Source organism: Polyodon spathula, chromosome 2 (genome assembly GCF_017654505.1).
Source record: "Polyodon spathula isolate WHYD16114869_AA chromosome 2, ASM1765450v1, whole genome shotgun sequence".
NCBI classification, from domain to species: domain Eukaryota; kingdom Metazoa; phylum Chordata; class Actinopteri; order Acipenseriformes; family Polyodontidae; genus Polyodon; species Polyodon spathula.
Genome location: NC_054535.1, coordinates 58,314,521 through 58,335,783, shown reverse-complemented (window position 1 = coordinate 58,335,783; position 21,263 = coordinate 58,314,521). Strand labels below are relative to the sequence as shown.

At 37.9% G+C, this 21,263-nt stretch overlaps 1 protein-coding gene across 2 annotated transcripts in view; it reads right to left on the bottom strand.

Annotated features, from left to right (window-relative positions):
* LOC121298781 (serine-rich coiled-coil domain-containing protein 1-like) overlaps positions 1-21,263 on the bottom strand; it is a 304,830-nt gene that overhangs the window by 67,213 nt on the left and 216,354 nt on the right. Inside the window, exon 4 of one of the 2 annotated variants that reach the window (XM_041226014.1) lies at positions 20,655-20,700. The exons of the other annotated variant lie outside the window; for it this stretch is intronic. Within the exon in view, the coding sequence (XP_041081948.1) occupies positions 20,655-20,700 (46 nt within the window). The remainder of the gene's footprint in view (positions 1-20,654; positions 20,701-21,263) is intronic. 2 annotated transcript variants of the gene reach the window in all.

The window sequence follows — 21,263 nt, the reverse complement described above, 5'->3', positions numbered from 1 at the left end:
AAAACATGCAAAAAAAACATCTCTTTTGTTGGTATTAATACAATTTGTGACTTAATATCTGCATGCTTCTTCAGTCACAAAGGTCCGTCTGTGTGCTTGAATTAGTGCTATTAACATATTTTCTTAATAGCACTTTGTGAATGCATTTAGGGCATTCCTGTGTGAATTATATATACAGTGTTATTAAAACCAGGAGAGGTCAGATTTTTTAAAAAGAGCATTAACCTCATTCTTATACCCGGGAGTAGTAGGAAGAATTAGACAGGGGAATGCTGTCTTCCCTACATCAGACCCCTAATACATTCATGCAGTTTCCCAGGTTACATGTTTGTTAAAAGGTTTCACCTCACAGGCAGGCAATATCAGAATTATACAAAGAGCTTTGATCTGAACTGGAATCTATACCAGGCCAGCAGATGAAATATCTGTTGATGCTCAGGTTTTATAAGCAAGTTTAAGTAGCAGTTATAAAGCTGTATTTTCCGTAATTTAGGTTATACACAAAAAAGCTAAATAAAAGCATGTGTTTGTATTACATAGCCTATTGAAACACATCTGGAGATGTAAAACATACCATTAGTGACTGTCCTAGGATGTCGTATCTGTTCCCACAATTCCTTCGATGCTTTTCCATGTTCATAGCTTTTATTTCCAAAGGGGGTAAATACACATCCACAGATGGTCCACCACCTAAGCAGATTTTTTTTACCAATGCACATTTTTTTGTTTTTGTTTTTCACTTTGTCAGTCCACCTTTTTTATTTTTAGTTTATTCCCAGTTCTTTTTGTTTGACAGACTGCATTTATTTTCTGCAATACAGTACTGATTTCCAAATTGTCTGTCCTTGATTTGGCCATGATTTATTCCTTCTTCCAAATATAATTTTATAGTTAGACTAAAAACAATTCAGCTGCAGCACCACGTATCAAAGCAAATTTTATTCATATTACGGCTTTCATACAAAAAGCACCTCAAAGCACTGTGCAATACAGAGCAAAAAATCAATAAAACAAAGTTTAAAACTAAAATGTAATACAATTAGAATTTAAAAAAGGAAAAAAAAAATGCAGTTGAAATTGTAAAATAGAAAAGCTATTTTATAAAAATAAGTTTTCAATCTTGACTTAAAAACAGTGATGGAAGAAGGCAGAGCATTCCATAATTTAGGAGCTTTACAGAAAAAAGCCCTACCTCCCATATTATTTTTATTCACCCTAGGAATAACCAGCCACCCTGTGATCTAAGAGGAGCATACTGGGTCAATAATTCCTGTAAGTAACTGGGTGCTGATCCATTCAGGGTCATAAAAGCAACATCTTTAAATTCTAAACTGCACAGGGAGCCACTGTAAAAAACCAAAATAGGAGAAATGTTTTTTTTTTGTTTTAGTCAGAATTCTAGCAGCAGGGTTTTGAATGAGCTGTAAGAGAGGCACATGTTCTGGGATGTCAGTAAAAAGTACATTACAGTAATCAATTCTTGATTAAACAAAGGCATCCGTTAGTCTTTCGGCATTAGATACAGAAATAACAGGTCTGCGTTTAACTATATTTCTCAAATGACAAAAGGATATTTTGGTGACGTTCCTAATATGAGTCTCAAATGATAAATCAGAGTCAAACACTTGAAGTACTGTATTTCATGTTTGTGTATTTGTTGTGCACACAGATGGCTTTTGTTGCTTTCATGTTTAATAATAGCCTACTTGCTTACCCTTAAGAAAAAAAGAAAATAAGCTATACATTGGGATATGTGCATATATTCTTGCATCTATTAAGTTAGTTTAATTACATTGTGTAATTAGACTGACAGTATTTGGAAAGGTAGTAGTTGGCTTGACAATGTCTGTGTTGCCCATTCTGCTACATTTTTATTTGTATTTTCAAAACGTACGGTACATTGGGAGTGTGTTTTGTTGATAATATTGTCATGATGTAAATATTGCTGTTTGCATTGCTGAAAAACCTTTGTGTCCTCAACTCATTAGATCGTTTGACGTCACAGATTATTGTTAAATTATGATCCAGAATGTGTGCTGTGTAAGTTAAAAAGCTATATCTTTTCTGTGTGCATAGCTTATTCTAACATTAGTGTCCACAGCCCAAGAAGAGGAATCCCGCATTTCCAAAGCCCAAGAGCGAGCCACACCAGTCTCCAGTGACCGAGGGAGAGCCGCACCAGTCTCCAGTGACCGAGGGAGAGCCGCACCAGTCTCCAGTGACCGAGGGAGAGCCGCACCAGTCTCCAGTGACCGAGGGAGAGCCGCACCAGTCTCCAGAGATAGGATACTACCTGCAGCTCCTGCCTCCACCACCAGAGGGAGATTACTTACTGTTGCCACTTCTACTGCCAGGGGGAGACTACCTGCAACTCCCACCTGCACCACCACAGGGAGACTACCTGCAGCTCCCACCTGCACCACCTAGGGCTGCCAAGTCTGTACTGCCTGGGAAGTCCTGCTCGCCGAACATCTGCTGACATAATTTCAGCTGTCCACATTTCCCTGCTAGCGTTGTCCTTAACAGCATTTCCACAGCTGGAGTGTGCCACCCCGCTGCCAGCCTTTCTGCTGCAAGTGGGACCACTGGAGGAGGACTTGGCCATGCTGTCAGCATTGCCATGGGCAGCCTCTCCAATGCCAGGACTGCCCCAGCTGGAGAAGCCAGCCTGAAAGCTGTCAGCATTTCCACTTGCAGCATTGCCACTGCTGGCATTATTGCTGGCAATATTGCGCCTGTGGGCCCAGTGATGCCTCCATTTCTGGCCTAGGACCCTGACCAAGACTTTTGGGCTTTTAAGGGGCGAGGTGGCCTTTGAGACTATGTGTACATATGCACAAGGGGGAAGATGTGTGACAGGGTGCCGTGCCCCGCCCCTGTGAGTATTTTGTGTTTTATGTGGTGTGTATGTATTAGTGCACGGAGTGTGGGTTACATAGCATGGGTGATTTAAAATGTATAGTTGTATTTAGGCACTGGGATTGCACTTCCCGTGCAGATAAAATGTGTGTTAGTATGTAGCCACGGGGATTGCACAAATTAGTTCACATGCTGGGATTCAAGTGAATGATTAATTAGTAATTGAATCTCAGCACAGCTGTAGATGCACAAATCACTTGCTCTGGGTTGGCGTGTTGAGGGAGAAAGAACAGGAGAGAGAAGGAGAAAAATAATAAATCTAGCAATTGCTACTTGTGCGGGAGCACCTGCACAATACTTGTTTTGGTTCGTCCTGTTTGTTTGTCTGTCTGTTTATTTTGGCCATGTGCCGTTTTGTGAAGTGTTTTGTTTAACTATTTAGTTTATTTGTTTGTTAAAATGTGCAGCAGAGCATTTAATCGCAGCACTGTTGTCTATCTACTTCCTGGCCTGATGCCACACAGTCATCTTGCCACACTGCCCCACAACATTACATTTTAAAATGGTTGGATATTTCCCTATAGTGTTGTGTTCTTCTGTAGAATAGTTGTTAAGCATGAAAAAGGTCAATTGCAACATCAAGGGAACGTTAATGTGTTTTCAAAAACATACATTTTCAACCAGTACATTTAGTTTCATATTACAGTTTAAAATGACCTTATTGAAGTCATTTCAAAATCCCATACACTGGGAGAAACCCAATTTAAAATCTGTACATGGTCTGTGCAATTTTTCAAAACAGATTGCACAATACCGGCTGAATCAAAAACCTGTTGATTTTAAAAACTAAATTAAATAATCATTACCTGACTGGTATGAGGGTGCCATGCTAGGCCTTCTGAAACCTATCAGAAAGATAAGAACTGAACCAAGATAGGACGCCTTACAGTCCCACTGAGCTTTCAAGATGATTCAATAAAATGCAGTGGTCTACAGTTTATGTTTTAGTGGGAATGCTTGAAAGTCTGATCAAGACAAAACTACCAAGACAGCACTAAAACAATGTGAAATGTCTTTAAAACTATACCAAACCATTTAAGTCTGTATATTAAAAACAATTATCATTATATGAGTATTTTATTTTTAGTGCCCCATCAGGGCAGTTTTGTCTTTGTCCAGCTATCACCCACTCCCTGGTTTAATATACAGGTATTACAAATAAAAAAGCATTAATTGTAATCACTTGAACTATATCAGGGATTGTCTGAATGCTGATATCTGACGTACATTTTCTCTGTGCCTCATTTTTACTCTCACTAAACAAACGATTAGTCACATAAAATCATACACTGCATGTGATAATACAAGTCACAATGTTGTTGCTTGAAAGTAACAAATACAATACAATAAAATACAATCGAAAGAAAAAAAACATTAGTAATTAATATAACAAACTTACATTAGAACATGAATGTTAAAAAGTGCTCCCTTGTTGAGACATTTGCAAAGGCTTTATAAATACAAGCTACATTACCCCAAAGCCTACAGCCATCTGTCCTGGAGGTATTATGCATTGGTAATTTATTGAAGGAGATAATAAGATAAGAGTCCCACTCTCAAGGTAAAAAGGGAGGAATTATCGCAAATTAATTATTCTGAAATACACCAAACTGAAATACGCCAACAAGTATTTACTTGCATAGCCAACTGTATGTACTGTACATTTTTGCATAGACTCAAACAAAGGTTTTCTGTGATATTCTTAAATTAACATTATTTTAGGATATTAATTTAAGTGTGTTAATAGAATTATGTTGTTCGCTTATTTGTTGTCACGAATGCATTTGTACTGCAGCCTAGGTTTTGAGATGCACATGTGTTTTTGTTTTTTTGAGTTTTTCTTTTTTTTTTTTTTTTTACATATAAACGTTTTCTTACTAGCTTTTATACTTGATAACATTAATTAAAAAAATAATACGTAAACCTATGATTAATACGTTTTGTGACTAATTGGAAAATCAATATTAACTAAATCAAGTTATTAATCAAATTGATTAATCTTGATACATAATTGATTTATTAATGCTTGGATATACCTTTACTTGATTGATTTATCTTGTTAGAATATGTTTTGTTTTTTTTTTATTGTGTTTATATGAAATAAAAAATAGATATATAGATATTAATATTATATATATATATTATATATATATATATATATATATATATATTACTGTCAGAAGCATTCAAAAGAGAAGCTAATTTAGGTGATATTTTAGTTCACAGTAAACATAAAAGAATAATTGACAAAATTGGTTCTACAAATACTTGCGCTAGTACATGTAAAGTTTGTAAATACATGGACAAAAGTAGAAATATAATTAAACATAAGAACACCACATATCCACTAAAAACTAATACCTACTGTAAAAACAGCAATGTTGTTTATGGAATAGCCTGTGAAAAATGTGATGAAATAAAATATGTTGGAGAGACTGGAACAACTTTATATAAAATAATTCAGAACCACCTTTCATTAATTAGAAATAAAAAAAAAATGAATGAACCAATAGTACAGCACTTCACCAGTCAAGGACATGACATAAATGATGTAAAGTTTGTAGTATTAGAACAGCTAAAATTAGATAATGCGACATATAGAAGAATAAAAGAAAGTAAATGGATAAATAGACTGAACACAATTATGCCAGCGGGACTCAACAGAAAAGAATGAACAAATTCTAATAAATATATAGTAGGTAAAAATAATTAAATAAACAAAATTAATTCAAAAGTTGTGCATGCTGATGCGCTGGGGAGACCATATCAAGGCTGATCCTCAGAGCCAGCATTGCATGATAATATAAATATAAGTTTATATAAAATAATGTTAATTAGAATTAATATAGATTTAAAGATGTAAGTAAAAGTGATGTCACATATAGAACACCATTACATCATCTAAGAATAAATCATGGATTTGAATATAAACAATAACAAGTAGTTGTCATGCCGTCAAACACCTATAAATACCTCCAATGTTTTGATTCAAACACAGGCTCCCTTGAGAAAGATATGTACAACATATCGAAACGTTGGGCAGCTGGCTCTTTGAGCTATATATATATATATATATATATATATATATTGCTGCTGATGTATTTATTTTAATTTTTGGCTTTAGACTGCAGGATATTGGGTTCAGTGACACCATAGTAATGCAGGCAGAGAAAGCAGATAATCAGCATAGGCCTGTAATGATGATGCCATTTATGATAGGGACATCATGGGGTTCAAAATGTCAAGGTACTAATTGTACTATTAAGTTGGGTGATTGGAAAACTCAGATGCAAATTATATTACACATGCAAATGTTAACTGATGCACAACAAGCAGATTTTATTGTCAGCTTTTTGGATGGATGGAGAGGCAAAACAATAAATCTTGATTTTAGCAAATAGAGTAGGGGAACTACAACAAATATCTGAAACTCTAGATCAGTTGTATGGAGATAAGACCACTGCCTCTGCTTTGTCATCTCTGTTTTTTAAACTGCAAGCAAGAATCAAGAGAAAACATGAGGGCCTTCACCCTTTATTTCTGTGAACTTTTCCACAGGTTACAACAGCGAGACCCCAGGGGCTGCACCAGGAGGATGTGTTGCGGAGAAATCAGTTGGTGGCAGGCCTGAAAGCTGGTTCTTTAAGACGTGAGCTTCGCACCTGAATAAGGTGAGACGAGGGCTTAACCTTTGAAGATGTGCGACCAGATGCCCTGCTGTTGGAAGAAGAGGGTCTGAAAGTGCCAGAAGAGCCTCTTTGCTATGGTGTTGGTGAGAGTTCTACACTTTCCCTTAATCCATAGGAAAAAAACTAGTTGGAGAGAAACATTGACTCTTTCCATTTTTGGTCGAACGATGCAAGAAGAGTTAAAGACCCAAGACAGACATCCAACTGACATATAATGGCACAAGGACCTCCACCCATGGATCAGTGGGATGGGACACGTCGACCTGTTTGTCGTCGCTGTCAAGAGCTTGAACATGGAGCGACATTGTCCCCTGTGACCACAAGAACAAAGTGATTTAAACTAGATGACCCTGTTGCTGTGGAGCAAGCAACTGGTTGTGCTAACGAAGGCCCTAGTCCTGACTTTGTGTCTTATGTGGTAGGTGATTGCCCTATTGTTGAATTAACAGTAAATGGGGTAAACAGTACTTTTGTGCTAGACACGGGTTCACAGGTTACAATGATGTCAGAAAGTGAGTAAAGAAACAGTACAGTGGCTTGCGAAAGTATTGCCTCCCCTTGGTATTTTTCCTATTTTGTTGCCTTACAACCTGGAATTGAAATGGATTTTTATTTGGATTTCATGTAATGGACATACGCAAAATAGTCCAAATTGGTGAAGTGAAATGAAAAAAATAACTTGTTTAAAAAAATTCTAAAAAATAAATAACGGAAAAGTGGTGCGTGCGTATGTATTCACCCCCTTTGCTATTAAGCCTCTAAATAAGATCTGGTGCAACCAATCAGGGTTGGGTTATAAAAAAATATCCGAAACTTTGAACATCCCATGGAGCACCATTAAAGCCATTATTAAAAAAATGGAAAGAATATGGCACCACAACAAACCTGGCGAGAGAGGGCCGCCCACCAAAACTCACGGACCAGGCAAGAGGGCATTCATCAGAGAGGCAACAAAGAGACCAAAGATAACCCTGAAGGAGCTGCAAAGCTCCACAGCGGAGATTGGAGTATCTGTCCATAGGACCACTTTAAGCCGTACACTCCACAGAGCTTTGCTTTACGGAAGAGTGGCCAGAAAAAAGCCATTGCTTAAAGAAAAAAATAAGCAAACACGTTAGATGTTTGCCAAAAGGCATGTGGGAGACTCCCTAAACATATGGAAGAAGGTACTCTGGTCAGATAAGACTAAAATTGAGCTTTTTGACCATCAAGGAAAATGCTATGTCTGCCGCAAACCCAACACCTCTCATTACCCCGAGAACACCATCCCCACAGTGAAGCATGGTGGTGGCAGCATCATGCTGTGGGGATGTTTTTCATCGGCAGGGACTGGGAAACTGGTCAGAATTTAAGGAATGATGGATGGCGCTAAATACAGGGAAATTCTTGAGGGAAACCTGTTTCAGTCTTCCAGAAATTTGAGACTGGGACGGAGGTTCACCTTCCAGCAGGACAATGACCCTAAGCATACTGCTAAAACAACACTCGAGTGGTTTAAGGGGAAACATTTAAATGTCTTGGAATGGCCTAGTCAAAGCCCAGACCTCAATCCAATTGAGAATCTGTGGTATGACTTAAAGATTGCTGTACACCAACGGAACCCATCCAACTTGAAGGAGCTGGAGCAGTTTTGCCTTGAAGAATGGGCAAAAATCCCGTGGCTAGATCTGCCAAGCTTATAGATACATACCCCAAGAGACTTGCAGCTGTAATTGCTGCAAAAGGTGGCTCTACAAAGTAGACTTTGGGGGGGTGAATAGTTATGCACGCTCAAGTTTTCTGGGTTTTTTTGTCTTATTTCTTGTTTGTTTCACAATAAAAAATATTTTGCATCTTCAAAGTGGTAGGTATGTTGTGTAAATCAAATTATACATTTTAATTCTAGGTTGTAAGGCAACAAAATAGGAAAAATGCCAAGGGGGGTCAATACTTTCGCAAGCCACTGTACCTGAGAACAAAATTAAGTCCCTGCTCACAGTGAGTTGGTAATCTGGGGGATGGTTCCTGCGGGTATCGACGTGAAGCCATACTGCTATCTGGTTGAGCCTGGGTGTGAAGAAGTACGTTTTGAAATAGTTCGGACAGTAGCCAACATCAGATCCACATTGGTAATGCTGCCCCCATTAGGGAGCGGTACAGGCCCATAACACTTCTGTTATATAAAGAAGTCAAGTCCCTGTTGAAAGGTATGCTAGACTCTGGAGTAATCAGGGAGAGGTGCAGTCCAATAGTGTTGGTGAAAAAGAAAGTGGCACTTTTGCGTAGATTACCAGAAGCTGAATACAGTAACACAGATGCTTTTCCCCTACATACAGGAAGCTTTAACTATCTTGACAAAAGCTCAGTGGTTCTCTATGCTTGATTTGGTCAGTGATTACTGGCAAGTTAAAATGGACCTGTGTGACAAAGAAAAAACTGCCTTCATCACCCCTTTTGGCTTATATGAGTTTGAGCGAATGCTCTTGGTCTATGCATTGCCCCCGCCACTTTTCAGCACTTAACACAACAGTGTTTAAGCAACTAAGTCTCTAAATCCATGCTAATCTATTTGGATGATGTAATCGTCTACTCTGTAGATTTTCAGCCATCTAGATGTAGTGCTTGAGAAATTTAGTACATATGGACTGAAGCTGCACCCAGAGAAATGCCATTTACTACTCCTGGAGGTTTCCTATCTAGGACATGTTGTGAGGAGGTGTAAAACCAGACCCATCCAAAGTCACAGTGGTAGAAGAATGGCCGCCTCCCCCTACCGTGACTCAGGTATGTTCTTTTTTGTGATTTATAGGATATTACAGGATATTTATCCCCAAATTTGCAACCATTGTTGGCCCACAGCAAGCTTTGTTGGTTGGTAAAAGGACATTTAAAAAAAGGAGAGAATGAGCCTCTATTGTGGACTGAGACTTGAGAGGCTTTTAAAAAACTGAAACAGGCTTTACTTACAGCCCCCATATTGGCCTTTGCAGACTTCTCTCTCCCTTTCGTAGCCTATATAAAAGAGGTTTGGTAGCTGTCCTGTCCCAACAACAAGAAGGAAAAGAGAGGGTGGTAGCATATGCAAGCTGTAGCTTGCACCCTACTAGCAGAATGATTCAAATTATACTTAATTCAATCTGGAACTGTTAGCTTTGAAATGGGCTGTAGCTGAAAAAAATGTAAAGATTATTTACCAGGAGACAAATTCACAGTATATATAAATAATAAGCCCTTGGTTCATTTGCATACAGTCCAGTTATGGGCAACCGAACAATGATGAGTAGCCCAGCTTGCAAACTTCCAGTTTAATATACAGTATAGATCAAGCAAAGAGAAAACTAATGCTGATGTGCTCTCCCGGTTAGCAGAAGGAAACCCTAGAGATGGACCATTGGAGGAATCGTGGGATGGCTTGGAAATCCCAGCTTTTAGACAAGCATTCATTGAAGAAGTACAGGTTTGCTGTTCAGGAGCTGACAGAGATGATGGAACTACTGAAGAATATCCTTTGTCTTGGGGATGGGCACTAGGTTTATGGAAGCAGGCACAGAAGAATGACTGGCTGGTAAGCCAAATTTGTGGTTTTCTTGACTGAAAAGAACCTCCTATAGCATTAGAACAACAGAAGATAACCTCGGAACTGAAGCAAGCATTGCAACAGTGGCCTTGACTTGAGTATCAGGACGGGGTCCTATGACGACATCACCTGGACCTTGCAACACAAGAGGTAGGAAACCAAATTGTGGCCCCTTAGAATAGGCAGAAGGGGATTTGGCAGGAGTACCATCAACAATCAAGGTGTTTGGGATTGGAGAAAACACTTTCTGTAGTAAGGAGCAAGTTCTACTGGCCAAAAATGGAACAAGAGATACAAGGTGTGACAGGGTGCTTGTGTCACGTGTGTGGGTAACCATTGTTTAAGCAATACAGAGACACCATGGAGGTGGTGTTGAAACGCCGACACAGGTGCGCAGAATTTATTCACAAACAAAAACGAAACAAACTTGGTCATGTGACGTTACCAGCCATGGTAACGCACAGAGGACACATACAGCAAGCTGTACAAAAAAAAAAGCAGTACAGATGAGGGCCCCCAGACATGACCCTAGGAAGTTCAACCTGGGTTCTGGGCTCCAGGGTAATGGAGATATGACCCTGAGAAGGGTCGTTTTTGGACATTTTTGACAGGAAGTATCTCAGGTTCTGTGGGAGTTAGGGCCACCGCACAAGGAGTCGCCGTTTTAATGGTTTTGGTTGCCAGGACGGCTCTGCAAAGTGTTTATTTTTTATTTTTTTATCTTAACTCGTCATGTTACATTCAGGCTGGTCCCTTTAGTCTAGAACCCTTCGAATGGTGGTTGTAGATGCTCTGGTTTGAGAGAGATGACTGAAAATGTATTTAACACTGCCATAGACTTGAATGGGGCTGTACACATGAATGGTGTGTGCGTGCAGCAGTAGCGGCTGCAGGATTTAATTCCTGGTTGGGCCCCAAATTTTCACTGACGGAATGACTTAATGACATAAACGTAATGAAGTAATTACTAATATGCACACTGAGGACACTCTATACTGTCAGAAATAGCACCATATTCTCCAAGAACGCACACTACCAAAACATTTTGACAGTCGGAAATCCAATTTACCACCAACAGGCATAGCAGCACAAATTCCATAACATTAGCGAGCTACAAGTCACTACCACACATAAAGAAAATTATTTCTGACAAAAGCTCTCAAACATGTATTCGAAGTGACCCAAAGTGAGCTTAAATTTAAAAAGCTCTCATACAGTGACTAAAAGTGAATGTTAATGCTTCCCTTTGAGCTTTAGAAAAGTGTCAGCTATATGGGAACAAAAACAAAACAGGAATGGAGGCATGAGTTGAGCATGACATACAGTACATCTCAGCTGCATCAGTCAACTGAGTTGATAAAATGAAATGTAGGTACTTACATTACTGGCGCATTTGTTGATTCGACGGTTTGTTTTCTTTTTACAAAATGTCGGGACATAGCTAATGTGTAAGACGCAGATATAGTTTACGGTTGACTGCAAACTTGGCTAAATGTTCTGTATTATTACATTTCTTAGCAGACGCCCTTATCCAGGGCGACTTACAATTATTACAAGATATCACATTATTTTTTCATACAATTACCCACTTATACTTTGGGTTTTTACTAAACAGCAGCTGCACAAGCTGGTTGCTTGCGTGCCTTGCAGTGAAAGAAAAGTTCCTGTATATGTTGCCGACACACTGGAATTTCGATACTATAGAATCGAAGACATAAGATCTCATATCTCAGCTGTCCAATCACCAATCTTTTTTTTTCATTACCATTACAACGGTACTGGGGTGAGTGGGACGGATATATATTTTTGAACCACAGGAATGAGCTAGATTTGCCATAGCGGATTACATTCTGATACGGTTTGGTATGAAATGTTTTTAATTGTCAGTCGCTCCATAACTGGGTGGGCTCAGGCCCCTCAGGCCCAAGCGTGGCGTAGCCCCTGGTGTGCAGGGGTTGCATGGTGGGTGTATGCATGCGTGGACTGCATGGTGATGGTGTGCATGCAGGGGTTGCATGGTGGTGTGTGCATGAAGGGGCACATGGTGTGTGTACTGTATGTGCGCAGGGGTTGCATGGTAGTGTGCGTGTGCAAGAGTTACATATGGATGTGTATGGAGGGGAACTGGAGTGCTTTTTTGGCGCAAAAGGGGGCGAGAGGCGAGGGCATATAAGGGGGTGCAGGGAAAAGACTGGGAAGGGTAGGGTAGAACTACTACAATCATTTATGTTCACTTTCGACTCCCAGTCCCCTTTACCTCACTTTGTGAATTTAATTTGTGATTATTGAATTATTGTCAAAATAAACAGCCTTCATCTACTCACAGCTGCAGTCTCATTTCTGTCCCAAAAGAACCCGAAATGCTACAATATATTGATGGACATTACAAAAGCAAATGAGATGTCCTTTTTTTGGAATACCACGTTCCTTCCCAAAATGCGTTTTAATATTAGCCTTTAATAAAGGAAAACGACTGTTTTAATTTATTCTAATGTATTTATTTCAGTGCAATGCAGTTTCTTCACTGTAATAGGAATATTTTTTTTTTATATTTACATTTTTTTTTTCATTAAAATAAAGTTTTCTGGGGAGAGTCAAAAATACATTAACTTTGATTCATGTACTAAGGGTTACTCTTAAATGAATTCACGATCCAGTTTATGGTAAACTGCATGCATAACTTAGAAACTCGGCTGCCAGTCTCAAAAACTGGGCTGAATTTGAAAATGCAAAGCGGCCCAGAATTTGGGAAGTTTTTCTAAAAACCAGAGCGGACCAGAATTTGGGAAGTTTTTCTAAAAACCAGAGCAGCCCAGAAATTGGGATGTTATCAGAGCAGCCCAGAATTTATCTGAAAACTATAGTAGCCTAGAATTTGGACCATTATCTAAAAACCAAAGCGGGCCAGAATTTGGGATGTAATTGAAAACGGGCAGTCTATATTTAAAACTGTGATTAAATTATAGATAAACTAATGTATCCTGTAACAAAACTATAATAGTGTGGAAGATATATTTGATATTAAAACATATTGCGCAAACGATTATAGATATACTTTATTTGCAACATCGATAATGGATAATTGCAAAGCCTATGACATGGTTTATTTAGATTTCCAGAAAGCTTTTGACAAAGTCCCGCACAAAAGATTAATTCTCAAACTGAACGCAGTTGGAATTCAAGGAAACACATGTACATGGATTAGGGAGTGGTTAACATGTAGAAAACAGAAAGTACTGATTAGAGGAAAAACCTAAGAATGGAGTGTGGTAACCAGTGGTGTACCACAGGGATCAGTATTAGGTCCTCTGCTAATCCTAATCTACATTAATGATTTAGATTCTGGTATAGTAAGCAAACTTGTTAAATTTGCAGACGACACAAAAGTAGGAGGAGTGGCAAACACTGTTGTAGCAGCAAAGGTCATTCAAAATGATCTAGACAAGATTCAGAACTGGGCAGACACATGGCAAATGACATTTAATAGAGAAAAGTGTAAGATACTGCATGCAGGAAATAAAAATGTACATTATAAATATCATATGGGAGATATTGAAATTGGAGAAGGAATCTATGAAAAAGACCTAGGAGTTTTTGTTGACTCAGAAATGTCTTCATCTAGACAATGTGGGGAAGCTATAAAAAAGGCTAACAAGCTCGGATACATTGTGAAAAGTGTTGAATTTAAATCAAGGGAAGTAATGTTAAAACTGTACAATGCACTAGTAAGACCTCATCTTGAATATTGTGTGCAGTTCTGGTCACCTCGCTATAAAAAAGATATTGCTGCTCTAGAAAGAGTGCAAAGAAGAGCGACCAGAATTATTCTGGGCTTAAAAGGCATGTCATATGCAGACAGGCTAAAAGAATTGAATCTGTTCAGTCTTGAACAAAGAAGACTACGTGGCGACCTAATTCAAGCATTCAAAATTCTAAAAGGTATTGACAGTGTCGACCCAAAAGACTTTTTCAGCCTGAAAAAAGAAACAAGGACCAGGGGTCACAAATGGAGATTAGACAAAGGGGCATTCAGAACAGAAAATAGGAGACACTTTTTTACACAGAGAATTGTGAGGGTCTGGAATCAACTCCCCAGTAATGTTGTTGAAGCTGACACCCTGGGATCCTTCATGAAGCTGCTTGATGAGATTCTGGGATCAATAAGCTACTAACAACCAAACGAGCAAGATGGGCTGAATGGCCTCCTCTCGTTTATAAACTTTCTTATGTTCTTATTTGAAAGAAAAAAGTACACCACCACAGAAAGCCAATTCTTACATTTGTGCACAATGTGATAGTCCATATAAAGTAATCGCCCATAGTTTATTATATTAGTATAGCAAAATACTTTAATTGAAAGGTTGTAGAAAGCAGATCTCTCTCTCTGATCACAATGTTAAAAATGCCTGCAAGCTTTTCCACTTATGTGACAGACATGTAACAATCAAAACGCAAGACTGTTATCCAGTTCCATCCCAAAAAACGGGCCTGTGTCATACCTCAAGCAAAGTGCATGTATGAGCTGCAGTAATACGCTAACATTAGAATATGCCTGTATCTAGCTGAATTATTACAGTGTGATGGCGGACAGTAATGAGGTGTTGTGACAGGGTGCAGCCTGTCTTTGTGCTGTGTGGATCTTGGGGGGGGGGGGGGGGGGGGCAGCCTGTTTTTGTGGTGTTTAGAGTGGATATGAGTGAATGAGTTTGTGTGAGGAATGTGTGAAATTTTGCTGCAGCTGATGAGGTGTTAATTGCCCAATTAACTGCAGCACCTGTATAAAAGGGAGTGGTTGAGTGAGAGAGAGAGTGTGTGGTTTATTGGTGTGTATTTTGTGTTTTAGAGTTTAATGTTAAGTGTTTTGTTTCTTCTGTTTATTTGGCCATAGTGCCTTTTTGTTTGGTAATTATTATTTAGTTAAAAGTATTTTATTTGCTGCACTTTCTATCTCTGAGTCTCCACACTTTGGCTATCCTTTCACAGGTGTACTACACAATCTGTTATTTCTCACAATTCAAAATGCTGCTGAGTTCTACGTTGCCTGAATCTTAAATGTATAAGTGAATATACATGCAATATATTAAAGAAACTGAAAATGCATACAAGTGACACAAACTTGACACTTTTTTTTTTTTTTTTTTTTTTGTATACCTCCATATGAATGTTTTGCTAATGTAATTGAGGGTGCTTAGTAAGCCTGATATTAGCAACACCCAGTATAAAGATGGTAGATATTTTGTCTGGTCAATAGAGGGAATTCCACTGGCAACAGATGGCTTACAGGTGTGTGACTGGCACAGAACAAGGTTATATTTGTAGCATGCAGTATGTATTCCAAGTACAAACAGCTTTTCTTTAGTACAACCTAAATTTGGTTGTAATGAAAAGGGATTCTGGAAGAAAAACATTCTTACACTGCAACACACAACTGGGTTTATTTGTCAGTAGAATTAAAACAGGCTTCACCAAAATAAAATGATGGAATAAACAAATATGTGTATGTAATACAGGTTGTTCATTTAGTATTTAGACTTAAAATTGATTAGAACGTACAACACCTGTTATTTCCTCAAAAGCTCCAGCATGGTTCATCCACATGGAGAGTAACCATACACTACAGTTCGCATCACACTATAATGCAATATTATTAAAAAAAAAGGTTTTTTAGCTAACATTGGCAGTAGAACACCCTGTGATAAACATTTCAACATGAAATCTTTATCTACATTAGTCTAATGTACCTTGGTTCTGCCACTGGGATCAAATTAAGTGATTTGAAATTGGCCCAGTCCATTTCCATCTGCAGCAGAACGTTATCAATACAGTTTGAACCGGTACTCTGACTGTATGCAGTGGCTGCCAAAATATGATATCGGAAGAATATGAGAGTTTACACGCTGGTTTCATGGTTTTGAACACTGGTTGGGAAATGTTGTATAAATGAACTAAGTAGCTACTCCTGACCAGATACTCTGTACATCAACAATGTTGTTTGTATTCATGTTTAGAATACATAAGGTTCATAACAAATACACTGAATGACTGCTATTCCCAAAATGAATATGGTAAACAGCACGTTAAGTCTAAGCCTATCCAATTTTGCAAAATTAAAATATGATGTACGGTGCTCTTGAATAACCAATAAAAATATATAGTAGCATTCACTAGCAGTGGCCATATTACCTGTCATACAAACCTATAGTAAAAGATAATTACAAGTTTCTTGAGGGGTCACTTCTAATCTTCATCTAAAACACACTAATTTCATGCAGCCACTTATGTTAAGGTAATATATTTCACAGTACTCTAATACCCTTTATTACAGTCTAAGCCTGAGGATCATTGATCAAACTGAACTAATTATGCATATGTAAAGCCTGGCTCTCTATAATAATAAGTGACCTAAGGGTACACAGTATAGCAATTACTGCAAATAAAATGCAGTGTGAACCTCTCAACATTCATCTGGGGTAATTTCTCATTTGTTTGAATGAGGTACACAAGAGTTGTTCAGTTTTTGGTTCTCTGATTTGATGCCAGATACCACAAGTGTTGATAACAAATAGCAAGAGGTGTTTTATGAGTAGCAGAATCAAATCCCCTTTTCTATCATTTTACATTGTTTTTTTAATGAAATTACATTAGCCATGAAATTATTTTTAAAGAGTTTATGATGTTACCTGCAATCACTTTAAAAACCTAAAAACAAACACATGCTGATATAACTATTTTGTATTCTCTGAAAATCTTTAAGCCTGGAGAGGCGCTCTTCATCCTCAACTGGAAAAAAACGGAGCCATGTCAACGACAACAAAACAGTAAGTTGAGTCATCAAATCACTTAAGCTACGTGGGCAGGTAATTTAGGGTAAAACTCAAATATTTGCTTAAGTAGTTTTCTACAACGCTTCATCATGTAAAAAAATACTTAAGTAATACTGAAGTAGAACTACCTGATTTTCCCTTAAGTATTCCTTAATAACTCACTTAAGATTTTTTTTTTTTTTTTTTTTTTTTTTTTTTTTTTGTGCAACACCTTTATACTTAAGTAGCATTACAAGGAAAAACTTAAGTGAAAATCTCACTTAAGATGTTTTATGCAACCGGCCCCTGGACCAGTGGCTGGGCCTGGGTCCCAGGGCAATGCTTCACCAGGTACAATTGGGGTATTTTATTTACTGTACCAGCTCATCATTGGGACAAGACTGATTTATTACCAAGCATGCATGCATGTACAAAGGGATTATCCATCAGTATCAGAAATCACTCTCTTAATTTTTTTTTTTTTTTTTTTAAGAACAATGACTTTGAAAAGAAGGTTTGGAACTACTTCAGTTATGGTTACAAGCCATATGTTGGCTTCAGAATCTTAGCTCCTTGTGAATTCTGAAGACTAGATAATAGAATAGAAATAAGCAGTGAAGCACTTCCATTATTTATACACCAGCGGTGTCAAAAACCCAGCAGCATCTAACAGATCTCAAGCACCTGACTTTTTGGTGACCACCTTGATTTTCAGTTATGACTTCCCTGCGTTACTTAGATTCAGCAATAATAAGGCAACATAAAACAACCTTTAGATACTCTGTACACAAACACAAGGGTTTACCGTTAACCTCCACTGCTGCCAACGCATTACGCACCGTTCAAAGGGATTGTTTCCTCTTGTTAATAACTATGGCTTTAATCATATGAAAATGTATTTTGTCTTCAAACTTCATAGAAAGATATTGTTTTTACTAGCACATCCAGTTGGTTTTTGGAAAACTAAAATGAGTAAAAGAAGTAAAAGTAGTTATTTGAATTTTTCTGTGTTCAGACTCGTTGAGGATTTCAGCTCATGTTCTCTTTCTACAGTTGGAATCCTTTGCCAGCAGTTCATGGCATCAGTGAAGATGGCAGATAAGGACTGACTCAATGCAAAATAGTGCACTAAATGTTTCAGTTTATACAAATGCATCTGTGTTGGCCAAAAGCAATTGATAACACTACACTGATACGTTCTGTGATGTTTAATCTATAATTTTATTGAAACAAAGAACAGTACAATTACACTGAAGCCCCAAACAGATTTTTGTAATAATAAATGACCAGTTTAGAAGTGCTGGTTTATTATAATTTAGGTTACACAGCGGGACAGAGCAACGATCCAAGGCGCTACCTTCTCGTTTCTGAAGTTTCACAGATTTTGAAGTTGAACCTGAAGTAAAACTCACTGTACTATTCACAGTGAATCACGTAAATACTATTGAATTGGTAAAAGAAATTCTGGATTCCAGTGGACTGTAAGGCCTGGTACACAAACAGCCTAAATGTGTTGCGAGTTCACTTTTTGCTGTTAATACAGTTTAAGTACACACATAGTTTAGTTGCAAAAGGCAGTGACAACCGCACACGTTAATCCTGCTTGGAACAAGTAGCGAGTTCTGTTATTAATTGAGTTTGGTTACTTAATGCTCAGCAACTGTGTGTGTATAAAACTGCACTAAAACAACCACAGTAGGTGCTCGGTGGATTTTTGTGCACGTAATGATGTCATCGTTTCAGACATTTCTGTGTTAAGCATGGCAAATAGAAAAAAATATATAGGTGCCTGATGAGCTGAGTTCATTTTGTAATATTGATGAATAATAAATTCAATGGTAAATAGTGCATACATATAATTACTTTTTTTTATTATTTAATCAAAGTACAGTTGTATAGTATTGTAAAAAAAAGTTTTTTTTGGTTTTGCAACTTAAAAAAAAAAAAACAATATGGGAGAATTTGTGTCCCCAAATGCCACAGTGCGACTGCAACTCGTTTTTCCACCGATACTGAACATCTCATCTGTGTGTTTTGATACTCCAGGAAAGGTCAGTAAATGACAAAGATGCATATATATGACTCCTTAGACATGAGTACTTTTTATCCAGTTGTTTGGAGACCACTCAAGTCATTCCCACCAGCCTGGTCGGAAGATTGCCCAAATGTTTCAATCTACCGTCATGGTACTGCAGATCGTCACCACTGTATTTAGCAGTGCAGAAAAAGCAAAATGGAGTCTCTGCTGGTTTTGCAGAAAGAGCATAGCTGTGCTTGATGAGCTTTCGGTCGATTTATGTACAGTACTTTCTTCCAAAAGCATAAACAAAAACACAGCCTCCATGCTGCCGCCACATAACCCTAAGAATGTAGTGTAATGGTGGTCCATTCAGTTATTAGCTTAATCAGGGAGTGCAGTCACTTCAGTAATGAAAGGCGTGTGTGTACAACAAACAACTGCAACGAGTGCAGTGTGTGTGTACGAGGCCTCAGAGCAACAAGTTAATACTGTGTGGGTAAGAGTGAACACTTCCTGTTTTATGACACATTTTTCTCAAGCGGAGGCTGTTACACACAAACACACACACACACACACACATGCACACACTCCTTAATGGTTGGACCCCATTCACATTTTTACTTTTTCATATATTTTCAATATATCTATTGCCTGCTGTCGAGTGCTGGTCTGTGTAAATTACTGTAAAGTTTTTTTTTTTTTTTTTTTTTTTTTAAATATTCTTATAAACTTTATAATCCAGTTTGTTTTTGTTCTTATGAGTGTGTCTAGAAGTTCCTCTCAGAAAAGCCATATAGTAATGAGTGAGAAATGAGAAGGGGAAAAAAGTAGTAAGACAAATTAAAAAAAATAAAGCTGTCAGTTTCAATATTCCTTGTATAAATCTAAGGGTATCTTACAGATGATCTGACAAAAAAGGTCTGCTATCTCAGCATGCTCTGTGGAGTGTAAAGAGTAACCCATTACTATAACTTTGTGGGATTCTGAAATTAAATGTTGTCCCACCCCCTACCCAACAACAAACCTGCACTACACCAAGCTTTAGAACAAATCTAAAAACATGTTTTTAGTTTTTGCTGTCTTTTTGTTTTAACCTAATGCCACATTCTTTTAGATTTACTAAACAAAAATTGCTCCGCACCATTTGGTGTCGTGTGGCAAAACTTTGTCCAGCCATTCTACCTCATCCAATTCAGTATTACAGTTTAATACAGTATAAATTATTGGGGCTACAACATGGATAATGGGTGAGCAAAGCTGAAAAAGGTGCTTAGCTATTTATCTATCTTATCTAGAACCAGAGAACATAGTGTAATGCTTGCATGAAATGTCAAGAACAATTTTCTGTGTTTCCAATATAATAGACAGTTACATTGCCATGGGGAGTATTACATTTTTGAACACTATATGTTTTTGGTGGATTAGGGTGACATCATGATTAACTAAAGTGACAGACAATGACAGACATTCAGGGAGAGAGGGAGCGAGGGAGGGAGGCTGTGAAGAAAATAAAAGGTATGAAGGACACCAGGGGCAGAGGTAATATACAATAATGCTACCATCATATATTGACCTCAGAGGGACTTGCAAGTCTCTGTTGGCATGCCATGCTTTAGCACAGAAGACACACTCAGAAGTACAACACAGATCTAGAGGTAAAGACTCACATAGTTGTCTGCGAGAAGGTACAGGAGCACTTCCATAAGCCGTGCCCTGTAAATAAAACACATTCTTTGGAGCAAGGGATGCCAGTATCAGAGACAGACAGAAATGACAGTCAAGAAGATAATGGATGTAATGAAAATACATAAAACAGTTGTAGCATAGCCCCAAGCAATTCACATTCTGTAGGGTCTGTGGGTGCATTTTTTGTACACATGTGCCTCAACTAATTGCTGTATTTATTGTGAACTTTGCAAAAAAAGATCAGGGTCTACTTGACTGTGGTAAAATTGATGTCACCACACAAAGAGTTGCTGTTTTAAACTAGTTCTACATTGAAAGGCAAAGTCTACTCCCCATCTGATCAGCCATCTTAAGATAGCTCATGTTCAGGACTATTGACAACATTTTCAAGGCTATTTTAGGGTATGTTTTGTTAAGGACAATTTATTTAAACCCTGTTGTAATTACATAAAATACAGTTTCCAACTATTTTAGAATATATTCACAGTCTTCTTTTCCATGTATCAAGGCCACTGTTTGACAAATGTTAAGTTGTCATCATAATCCTGGTTCCTTGAACTAGAAATGTAACCCTTACCGAATGGGATATA